At 29.7% G+C, this 11,969-nt stretch overlaps 1 protein-coding gene across 1 annotated transcript in view; it reads left to right on the top strand.

The window, feature by feature from the left end:
* The first annotated feature begins 15 nt into the window (after positions 1-15).
* Positions 16-11,969, top strand: part of LOC143071067 (NBAS subunit of NRZ tethering complex-like) — a 43,023-nt gene continuing 31,069 nt past the window's right edge. The window contains exons 1-18 of the mRNA XM_076245143.1: positions 16-23; positions 386-523; positions 945-1,023; positions 1,693-1,797; positions 2,264-2,328; positions 2,529-2,600; positions 3,359-3,433; positions 5,509-5,583; positions 5,915-6,044; positions 6,388-6,522; positions 6,941-7,114; positions 7,615-7,688; positions 8,419-8,478; positions 9,399-9,461; positions 9,749-9,812; positions 10,205-10,263; positions 11,093-11,195; positions 11,684-11,901. Coding sequence (XP_076101258.1) covers positions 16-23; positions 386-523; positions 945-1,023; positions 1,693-1,797; positions 2,264-2,328; positions 2,529-2,600; positions 3,359-3,433; positions 5,509-5,583; positions 5,915-6,044; positions 6,388-6,522; positions 6,941-7,114; positions 7,615-7,688; positions 8,419-8,478; positions 9,399-9,461; positions 9,749-9,812; positions 10,205-10,263; positions 11,093-11,195; positions 11,684-11,901 — 1,697 coding nt within the window. The remainder of the gene's footprint in view (positions 24-385; positions 524-944; positions 1,024-1,692; positions 1,798-2,263; positions 2,329-2,528; positions 2,601-3,358; positions 3,434-5,508; positions 5,584-5,914; positions 6,045-6,387; positions 6,523-6,940; positions 7,115-7,614; positions 7,689-8,418; positions 8,479-9,398; positions 9,462-9,748; positions 9,813-10,204; positions 10,264-11,092; positions 11,196-11,683; positions 11,902-11,969) is intronic.

Genomic DNA, 11,969 nt, shown 5'->3' with positions numbered 1-11,969 from the left:
CTCAGTTTTCATACAATGTTGATGTATTCACAGAAGAGAAAATCCCACTTCGACATATTCTGAAAGATTTATATTGGTTGGTTTTTTTCTTTTCTAACTTGTGAGAAAGTCTCATTTTTAAACTGATATTAGAACTTGTGATATAAAATGTTTGTTAACAGCTAGAATTACAAATGCTTCAACTAGTTTAATCAGGAATTAGTCCTATTATACAACTTACTGAACCAAAAAGTTGTAGAACATATAGTTTTCAGTGACATTTCCTAATTTCTTTTATGATATATTAATCAAGTATTGATTTTGTTTATGTCCTCCTCAAAACAATGTACATGTAAAGTCTTTCTTGCTTATTCACTTCAAATTTTATTCTAAAACCGTATTTTAGGTTTATCCTCTGTGATCCAGAAGATGGTCTTTATGAAGATATAACATTAGATGAGTTCGATCCTGAAACACAGACAAAGAAAGAGGAATTGAAGAAAGCTAAACAAGAAGAAATGTTGAATGAACTGGAATTTAAAAAGTTAGTTTTAAATTATAGATAAAAATTAAAATATTAGATATATAGTTGTAGGTTGCATTTCTGTAAATATTGACAATGCAATTTCCCATAGGAACTCCTTTTACGGCAAAATCTGAATCACTTTTACTATGAAGTTTTGAAAAATATATTATGCTAGAATTGAAAGTTCATATGCACTACAATTTTTTTCAAAGGTCAAAATATAGGTTGTGCGGCATATTTTCAATGTTTATATGCCCTGAACTTCTCACAGTTTAAACTAACAGAGGCGGATTTAGAGGGGCCCCCTATTTGAGAACAAATTTGGTTGCTTATTTTGGGAATCACTGAAGCGCAATATTCTGTATACCTATAAATAAAAAAGATTGAAATATTATATTCAGTATATGATATATCTAATTTTATCTTTATCTAATTTCAGTCTGAATCTAGAACAGAGAGAAGTGTGTCGTGTTAGAAGAAAACTTCTTCAGTATTTGTACAGATTGAAAACTTATGAGGTAACATGATTTAAAAAAAAGAAGATGTGATATGATTGCCAATGCGACAACTCTCCACAAGAGACCAAATGACTCGGAGATTTTAACTACTATAGATCACCTTACAGCCTTCAACAATGAGCAAAACCCATACCGCATAGTCAGATATAAAAGTAAACGAAAAGGCAATGTAACTATGTAAAACAATTCAAAGCAGAAAGCTTTCTGCCTAATTTATGTACAAAAAATGAATGAAAAACAAATATATAACACATAAACAAACGGCAACCACTTGATTACAGGCTCCTGACTTGGGGCAGGCACATACATACAGAATGTGGCAGGGTTAAACATGTTAGCAGGATCCCAACCCTCCCCAATCCCTGGGACACTGGTGTAACAGTACAACTAAGAGTGAACTATAAAAATCAGTTGAAAAAGGCTCAACACAGATGGATGCAAATAGAAATACTACACAGAGTGGACATGAATTGTCTATATATTGTTAAATTTTATAAATATCAGTAAAATAAATCAACAAGAACACAAAGTGAATGATTTCCAGAGATATTGAATATAGTGTGGGTTTAAATACATCAGCTTTAAATTACTCCATCTCCATAAGCCTATTCCTTATTGCTTAAAAAACATTATGCAGGCTGTAGTAATATTTGATCTGTTTTTTTGCAGTGCATTCTGGGAGGTGTCCATGCAGCAGCAGAAAGGTTTAATGAAAAATTCTTCCAGAAATTCAGATCAGAAAACATAGTGGAGATTGCAGTTAATTATGCCAGGGTAGGTTTCCATTGTTACAGTGCATTTTGTGGATTTTGGTGTTCATTTAATAAGTGTTGCTGATTGGTTATTTTTTATGAGATCTTTATTGCCCACTGATTAAAAAATCAACTGCATTTTCTTATTAAATTTGACAGAAAATGTGTATGCATTAAAAAATATTTGGTTAAAAAATTTACTACTTGTCTTAGCAAGAAATATAGTGATAACAAATGATTTCTTATAATAAATTATTGGAAATTATAGTTTGTAATTTTTTCAAAAAGTTAGATCAAACAATTTCAGAAAGTATTTAGTGTTATAAAATGCATTTCAAATTTGGGAGATTCAAATTAAAATGGAAAATACTTATTCCAAAAGTATTCTTTTAAATATAACATTGAAAATATGGAATAATATTATGATGTACTTTCTTAATTCTTATATTTTGATAGTGTTTGTTTATATTAATAATTTATATTTACAGGATAATAATATAGAAGCCTTAGAAACTCTGTTCACCTTTCATTGGGAAGATCTAAGACCTCACAGGTAATTGTCAAAAGGTTATTGGAAACAATAATGTGTAGAGTATATTTATCTTTTTGACTTTAGCAATTTTGACTTCATTATCTAACAAAACCTTAATAACAATCCAAATAGAACTGACCACTTGCAAGACATTTTTTTTTATTGTTGCTTTAAATAACATTGCTGAATGAATATTTCATTTTAATATTGGTATGTTTTAGGTTAGGAATATTGTCTAATTTTCCAGAAACAACAAATCCACATGAATATAGGTCACTGCTACCAGAAGTTGGGTAAGTGATATAAAAGTTTGTTTCACAATATTTCTTTCTGCATTATTTAGATTCATTATTACATTTGTAATATTTTCAATATTAGTCTGTTAATAGATGCAAAGTAATATTATAGAAATAATTCTGAAGGTTTGTAGTTTAGTTAAATGATAATTTCATATACAGAATTTATATAGTTTTGCTAGTTAAGATAAAATTGTCCTTTTAAAGAATCCTCCACTACAAAGTCACAAATATAACTAATTCAAAAAAAAAAATCATGAATAATTTTGTGTTGTTTATTCTTTAGTTTTCTATGTTGTGTCATGTGTACTATTGTTTTTCTGTTTGTCTTTTTCATTTTTAGCCATGGCGTTGTCAGTTTGTTTTAGATTTATGAGTTTGACTGTCCCTTTGGTATCTTTCGTCCCTCTTTGATTATTGGTAATTGAATCATACAGGAAATTTTGAAAGGCTACCAAACTAGAAAATTTTTGAAGAGGGTAAACTGAAAGTATACTTTTTCAGATAAGCATATTTTTTTTGTGTCTAGATTATTTTTTATTTGGACAGAATTGACAAAATTAACATTCAAAAGAATGATCAACGAATAACATACATCTTTAATAGATGTAAAATGTATGAACCAAATCTTATGAACCAGCACTATTAAAACTTCCTTTGGATAAATATAAACTTCCAAAAACTTATTATTTGAGTTGGAGTAAATCAGAATCAAAGACATGTACAGTAATATCATTGTTCTTTCTATGATTCAGGAATGATAAATCAGTTATTCCCTGGGAAGAAGACAGATGGAGAGAAAAAGATTGGAGTGAGGAAGATTTTTGCAGGTAAAAAAAAAAAGATGGTTACAGACAACATTGTACTCCTTACATCAAAATTAAGCTGTTGATTAATTAGGGATTACGTTTTATGTTTGTTTTTAATATTGCTGATATTTAACATACAGTTAACTCTCGTTGTCTCGAATTAGTTGACCCGAAATTTCAGATGAGTCGAAGTTTTCACGTAGTTCCGAACTTTGTTCCATATAAATGTATGTAATTCAACTCCAGTTGAGTCGAACTAAATTTACGGTCCCAAGGTTAACAAAAGCATTCAAAATTCATTATCTATCTGGAACTAGTACACACATGTCAAAACATGACCTCCAGGATTGAGGAGTTAATTTGACAATACACATGTAATTAAATTTCCGGTCACTGACCACTGTATTAATTCATGACATGCTATTTCCACTAGTGTTTACCTAAGAAATTATATAAATAATTAGTGATACATTGTTATAATTCATTAAAAACTATTTAAAATGTTTACAAAACAATTAATTGTGATTTATACTAATGAGCTTGGGTGTGTATAAAGTGAAGATTTTGACCTCTGTAAATAATCAACCAAAAACTACTGAATCAGCGTCTTTAATCTTGTTATATTTTCTTTTGAAAAGAAAGAAAGAGATTAAACAAAATGAAGAGAAATCTAACTTTTTTAAAATCTCGTGTATCCAAGAATAAACAATTTTGTCACCGACCTGAATAACGAAACTAATGAATGGAAATTTCTCTCTCGAAAAAAAGCCATAGGAAAAAATTGTAACTGAAACAATAGAGTTGAGTCGAACTAAATTTACGGTCCCAAGGTTAACAAAAGCATTCAAAATTCATTATCTATCTGGAACTAGTACACACATGTCAAAACATGACCTCCAGGATTGAGGAGTTAATTTGACAATACACATGTAATTAAATTTCCGGTCACTGACCACTGTATTAATTCATGACATGCTATTTCCACTAGTGTTTACCTAAGAAATTATATAAATAATTAGTGATACATTGTTATAATTCATTAAAAACTATTTAAAATGTTTACAAAACAATTAATTGTGATTTATACTAATGAGCTTGGGTGTGTATAAAGTGAAGATTTTGACCTCTGTAAATAATCAACCAAAAACTACTGAATCAGCGTCTTTAATCTTGTTATATTTTCTTTTGAAAAGAAAGAAAGAGATTAAACAAAATGAAGAGAAATCTAACTTTTTTAAAATCTCATGTATCCAAGAATAAACAATTTTGTCACCGACCTGAATAACGAAACTAATGAATGGAAATTTCTCTCTCGAAAAAAAGCCATAGGAAAAAATTGTAACTGAAACAATAGAATAAGTAAATATAATGTTATTATAATAATGAAAGAACATGACATTTAAATACATCGATCTGATACCAGAATATTTATCCCCTTCCCATATTCACCCGGATTTATTTTAGTTTAACCAAGTTAAGCAAGAGTTGTGTCCCTTGGTTTGTCAAATTGCCGGTTTTCGTTTGAGTTGAACTATGTGTATCTCCAAATATTTCACTGGTCTGACTGACTTCGAGATAACGAGAGTCGACTGTATATAATTTTGACTTTTAATTCAAATAAACATTCAGTAATACATTAAAAATAGACAGCTACTACAAAAGCGTAAATTTGGAAATGATGTGTATCATTGGACCTTCATTCATAGCAGTCTAAATTTTTATACGACCGCAAAAATTTTAATTTTTCGTCGTATATTGCTATCACGTTGGCGTCGTCGTCCTGCGTCGTCGTCGTCGTCGTCAGAATACTTTTAGTTTTCGCACTCTAACTTTAGTAAGTTCTAACTTAGCATTCACCTGCCATTTTATAATAAAGTTTAAAAGCACATTTTTAACTTCATTTTTAGTTTTACAGTTTAACTTTTCTTTCAATGACAACCTTTACAGCACATCTGTTTTAATTAGGGTTGTATTGAGTGAACCATGCAATTTTGTTTTATAATTATAAATAGACAAACAGTATCTTCAACATATTAAAATGGAGTGAGTTATTGATAGATGGTTATTTTATTCGATTTAACACTGATATTTTTCAGAACTATCATAGAACCAGTTTTACCAGATCTTGGAGGCTTCTTGTATGAGGAAAATCCAGGTCTCAAAGAATTTAGGTTCGTATGATAATTTATAAAACTAGCCAACAAATTTTGATATGAAAAAACCTTACACTATTTATATTATAGAGGAAGTAGTTTTTGATTAGTCATTTTGGCTTTATTGTCATACAACAGAAGTCTTTTAAGTATTTTGTCTGTTGGTTTTTATGCATAAGCTTGTTTAAATTTTATAATTTTTTTCACTTCCATAAATTAATGTGTTTTTCAGCCATTTTGTTTAATTTTTTTCTATACTGGAATTCTTGATTTAGTGATACCTTAAATGCCTAAGCAGACATGAAAAAATATTCATAGTTATATTAATTTTTACATATTTTTTCTCTAGAATGGCCAACCCAAACACTGATGATCTTTCTAAGTGGTACAGCTTCAGAGCCTGTGAGATAGAGAGGTTATCACGACAAGTAGACCTATCGGTAGAGTTAGTCAAACTGGCCACTGAGAGAGGAGTGGAGGTGGGTCTTACAATTCAGGATATAGTTTTCATAAACCTTTAAAATATCTACTCCTATAAATAAAAATTTTGATGTTGATTGTTTGAAAATGTCTGAAAAGAGCTAAAAATGTAAAAAGTATGCTCAAACATAAATTGTGTTTGCAGGGTATATAAAGGAGAGAATGTTTTTGTATACTAGAATTTCATTAAATTAGAGGCCTTTTATAAAAAAAGTACAAAAAATGTAGTAGCAAAATTATTGCTCTTCTGTGAAGTTATTGTTCAATAAATAAAGAAAACAGAATTAAAATATTAGAATTATTGATTAGGATTGATAATTTTGTGAATATTTAATTTTTTAGGGTTTATCTGAACTACTGGATAACTTGGTAACCATGGAGATGCTAGTGTATGACTGTTATGTGGATGAAAATCTGACCTTTGATGAACTACAAAAGATGGCAGACTATGATAAATTGGAACTAATTATGTCCAAGGTGTGTCTTAATTTTTCTGCACAAAATAATGCTGAAGTCTACATGTGTTTCAGATCAAATTTTAAAAAAGCAAGAATCTGACTATGGTTTTGAAAATGGTGAAAAACAAAAACTCTTTATTTTTATTGTATAGAAAGTTAAACTGTTAAAAGACCAAATAAAGTATTCCGTTGCAGAGTATTGAGGACCCTTCTTATTGAAATCATTAAATCTGAGAGGAAAACATGTTGTATGTGTTAAGCCTTCATTATGATAAGATAAAGATGAGTATGAACTGCTTTAAATACAATCTCAAGATAATGTGGACCAGGACATTGATCTGACAGATGTTTAGAAATAACTCGGGCAACAAAATAATCATATACAATATGACAGATATCATACATGTATAATATTCTACTATTATATTTTTATTCAGGCATCAACAGAAATGTACACAAAGTGTCTACACAAATGGCTAGTACCTTTCCTACAGCAGTGTGAACACAGACAGCCTGGGACCTTTACCTCACTACTTAGAGATTACATTGTCACTAAAGCCAAGACCGATCTTACACTACCTACTAAAATATTTGAATCATCTAAAGCGACTGTGAGTTTTTTTGAGAAGTAATTCTTAAATTATATTTAAACATTGTAAAGATTGAATTGATAATTTTAAGACGATAATAGTAGACTGTATTTCCATTCCCTAGTCCTCATCATTAACTTGAATATTTATGATGAATTGTTACAAAGCTGAGACATTTTCACAGAGCGGTTAAGCTTTTGAGGTTCAAAGTGGAACAATTTTTCACAAATTTGGAAGCCTATAAGACCTTGTGTGATTGGCTTCATCAAGTAAAGTATCCAAATTTTAACATATTTAAATTCTTTGAAAATTCAGTTCTTTAAAAACATTTAATAAACCTAAAGGTTTTACATCTTTATTGTTGTGTATTCTGCAGTTCAAAAATGCTCAAACGTTTTTTTTATATTAATTAATAGAAATAGCAATGGTCATTTTTAATTTGGATATGTTATTTGTGTTCCTCTTTTATAAGCCCATTTGGGACAATTTATGTAAGAATACATTATCTTGTTCATTTGCAGCAAAAAAGACCTATAATATCAAGTCAGGATGATGTCATGTCCATGGCCCTAGAAGCTCTATATGTTTGTGGCAGGTATGTTGTACACCTTTTTTTATTTTAAATATTTATCTAAAATATATGTGTATTACCAATATATATATTTTTATTAAGATATTGAATGATCTATGTAAGAAAACTGTTTGCTCTTTCTTTATACAGATATTAGCAATACATGTACCACTGTTTCACACCTGATGTTGCAGATAGTGAGATCTTTTTATGCTCCATTTATGGGCATTATGTTTTCTGGTCTGTGCGTCTATTCGTTCGTCCATTCGTTCGTCTGTCTTTCCAGCTTCTGGTTAAAGTTTTTGGTCAAGGTAGTTTTTGATGAAGTTGAAGACCAATCAACTTGAAACTTAGTACACATGTTCCCTATGATATGATCTTTCTAATTTTTTAATGCCAAATTAGAGTTTTTAACCTATTTTCACGGTCCACTGAACATAGAAAATGATAATGCGGTAGGGGCAACCGTGTACTAGGCACACCTTCTTGTTTAAAGTAATTCTTTTCATTAAGACTTATGTTTGTTTAAAAAAGTATATGACAATTTTCACATGCATCCCTCTATATTTGAAACTAGTGTACAAAGAGGATCTGAAAACATTTCTAGTTTGACAGTATTGTTTTATCTTTTTCAGTTTATGTCATTTTAATGTTTAATTGCTTGAACTAATTTGTTCTGTTAAAAATGCAAATTTCAAGTTTGTTATGCAGATGAAGTTCATACAAATATATAATTTGTTATTTTATTTTGTAGGGATGATCAATTAGATTTAGCTTTAGAAATTTTTCAATGTCTTCCACAGAAAGGATATGGGTAAGGTTACCAAAATGGCTATTTTCTTGTTCTCAAATAATTTTACAATGCAAATTTCACAGATAATAATCTCTTAGTTTCATTTAAATCCAGTAATGATTGTAGCAGTCATTGACAAAAAGTGATAGACTGTTGTGATCACTGTATGGGAGCTACCATTTGATTTTTATGGGGGGGGGGGGGGGGGGGGGGGGCTAGGATGAAATTTGAAAAAAATAGGCAGGACAGGAGTTTTAAGTAAAAAAAAAAGGCAGGATGAGACGCTTGCAAAAAAAAAAGTCAGGACGACAATTTAGGTAAAAAAAAGTCGGGATAAACTAAAAAAAAAAGGCAGGACAGAACAGAGTGAAAAATAAAAAGGCAGGACAGAACAGAGTGAAAAATAAAAAGGCAGGACAGAGATTACAGCTAAAAAAAATGCAGGACATCATCCTAGCCCCCCCCTAAAAATCAAATAGTAGCTCCCTAATACACTATTCGTTGGCTTTAGTGGATATGTATTGAATTGATTAATTACATACATATGTAAACCCAACTAGTACAGTTTATGACATTGCAGAAGAATGATATAACAGTTGAACTCAGTTATGTCGTTAAATTCACTTCTCAAAATATTTCATTATTGTGACTTAATGCAAAGGACTGTTCAATAAAACCATACATGGTACCCAGAGAAGGCTTTTTGAAATCTCTACTAGAAGTTGTGTCAAAGACTTTAGTAAACTGAAAATTAAAGTGAAATTCTAAATCTGCCTTTATTGTATCGATGTTACCCCATTTTTGTCATTATCATATATGTTTTAATGGAACAATCCTGATATTTTTCGTTTTATTGCTAAAAAAATGCTGAAGATATTTTTTTTTTTGTAACACATTTGATATTTTTGTTTTGATGCATTATCTTGAAAACATTTTTACAGGAAAGAAACAAAAGAATCAATAAGACTGCACAAGGAAATAGACAAGCTGGAAAGACATTTGGGGTAATTTTGCCTAAATACAGTACAATGATCTGTTATTACATTTTTTAAAAAGTACTCGCATCAATCTTCAAATGAGGATAGAATTATGTAAGGATATATTGATTGCCTACAAAGTAACATGAAAATAATATTTTTAAATTGGTTAAGAAAATTCAATTAATAGCATGTTTATAACTTGAAGTATGACAAAAAAATGTGTAAATTTTTTTTTTACCCATGTTGATAACAACAAAACTGTCTCCAATCATTTTCAATTTCAGAACATGATCGTTTGTTTTGTTTTTCAGTGCATTAAAGATTTTACATGAACAGGATGTTAGGAAACCTCTACATTATATCCTAGAAACAGAGGTATTGTGTAAATTTGTTTGAATAAGATTTTTTGATATTTTGTAAATCAATTTTTTAGAGTGATATTTTTTTTTGCATTTTTACTTCAATGTTTCCACTTACCTGCTTCTTAAGCTATTTGCAATTCTGCTTTTCCGTCCCCATACATTTGTTATGTTTCATTAGAGTATAAATTGTAATAACTCCAGTTATTTCCCTTTAAACACTGCTTCTGACAAACCATTGTGCACATGTCCTTATTTTTTTCCTCATTGCTGTTACTTTGGTTTTCTTATGATTTTATTTTTGCAATTTTCTTACTTTGTTCATATAATCTTGAATGTAGTAATTTTGTTTGTCTGACCAGTGGGTTTGTTTTGTATAAATTTTTCCAACGTTTTTGTTTATTACAGAAAGATGCAGACGATGTTAAGATGTTAATGATAAGGTTGACAAGAGCTGCTGGCAAAAGGTAAAATAATTCTTATAGAGTTGTCTGAAGAAACTACCTAATTTTTACTATACTAACTTTCAGACTTACCGTATATGTGATTAATGTCTGTTTAATGAGTTGATTAATATTTTTTACATTTGTGTTCTCAACCTATCACCTGGAAAAAATCAAACACTATATAAAAAAACCTCATCAAGGCTTATAATTGTGTATGCCAAATGAAGTTTTGGTCTACAAAAGACCCTAAGTTACGCTTGAATAAAAAATGTATAAAGGTCAAATCAAGTATGAATGTGAAGAGTATTGACGACTCAAAAGTCTGAAGGAAAGTTTTTGCCAAATACAGCTCAGTAATTTGTTCCTAGGGTAGATAATCCTTAGTATTTTGAAAAATACAAATTTTTGTAAACAGTTAAAATTTCTGAATATGTTCATATCAATGATAGGTCATGTCAACACAGAAGTGTATATGATATTCTTTAATATGTTTGTCAGGAAACTTCAGTCTTAAATTTTTATAGCATGGCATATGTCCTTGAAAAAATCATACCTTCATACTTTTTAGAAAACAGACACAGCGATAATATTTTATAATTTGATTCAGTGCATGCAAAGTTTTTCTGGCTTTATCAGGTACAATCTTATACAAATGTATATACCAAAATTGATGTATAAAAATTTGAATACATTAGTAAATAGATGGAACCTCAAATTTGAAATTACAGATCTTAATTTTCATTAAGTCAAAATGTATTCATATTCTGAAACGTAAAATTCCTTTTAATTGATAGCTTGAATTATGTTTGTGTAGTTTTCTGAAATTTTTATTTTTGATTTTGATTGACAGAAGTGAACCATTATCAGAAATTGCATGGAGAAAGTTACATGATGATGTGATACAGTTACAAAATCAGGTGTACAGATGTCTGTCGTCTGGTCTGTGTCATGAAGTAGGTGAATGGTATAGTTCTATAAGTTGTTAGGGTGAACTTTTACTATTGATTATTAAATATATATTTTCTTCATTATTTACATTTATTAAAACAGAATTTGTGTAAAGTATTTTGTTTTTCAAAGATATTTACCTTGGATTACCATCATGACATTTTTTAAAGCATAGTAATAATTTTGAAATGGTTTGTCGGGCTGTTCAATATAGTTTTTATAAGAGTTCTTCGACTGTCTTTTGTGGATAGTTGTCTCATTGGCAATCATACCACATTTTCTTTTTTTATATTAGCTGCTCAATATTGAGAAATCTTTTAAAAATATGATATAATTTCAAAAGAAAACATCCTCGTGTTTGCCATAAAAAAATATAATTGAAACCCTTAAATCTTGACTTAACAATTTTTTTATTAGGTTGTTTCCAACGATGCTTTATAAAAGAAACATTAACTCTGAATTTGTAATTTAAAAGCGCCACCTTCTTTTTCAGATATTCACTGAAAGCTTGCTGTGTTCTGGCAGAAGAGAGAGCATAACTTTAGCAGGCGAGTACATAGAAAGAAGTAATAATGAGAGTCTTCCTACTCAATCTTACACAAAGAATTTAAAGGTGTCATATAAACGAGCCATACAGCTAGTCATCTCATCAGCACAGGAGTATTTTGATTCTTCTACAGATATGAAAGATCCATGCATAGATCTTGCCAGGTAAATTTTACAATTGTTCATATATATAACACCAGTGACCTCAGAGTTGTCTTACTTGTTCATCTAAA

The sequence above is a fragment of the Mytilus galloprovincialis genome, chromosome 4 (assembly GCF_965363235.1).
Source record: "Mytilus galloprovincialis chromosome 4, xbMytGall1.hap1.1, whole genome shotgun sequence".
In the NCBI taxonomy this organism is placed as follows: Eukaryota; Metazoa; Mollusca; class Bivalvia; order Mytilida; family Mytilidae; genus Mytilus; species Mytilus galloprovincialis.
The sequence above is the reverse complement of the archived record's forward strand: the minus strand, read 5'-3'. Positions and strand labels throughout refer to the sequence as shown.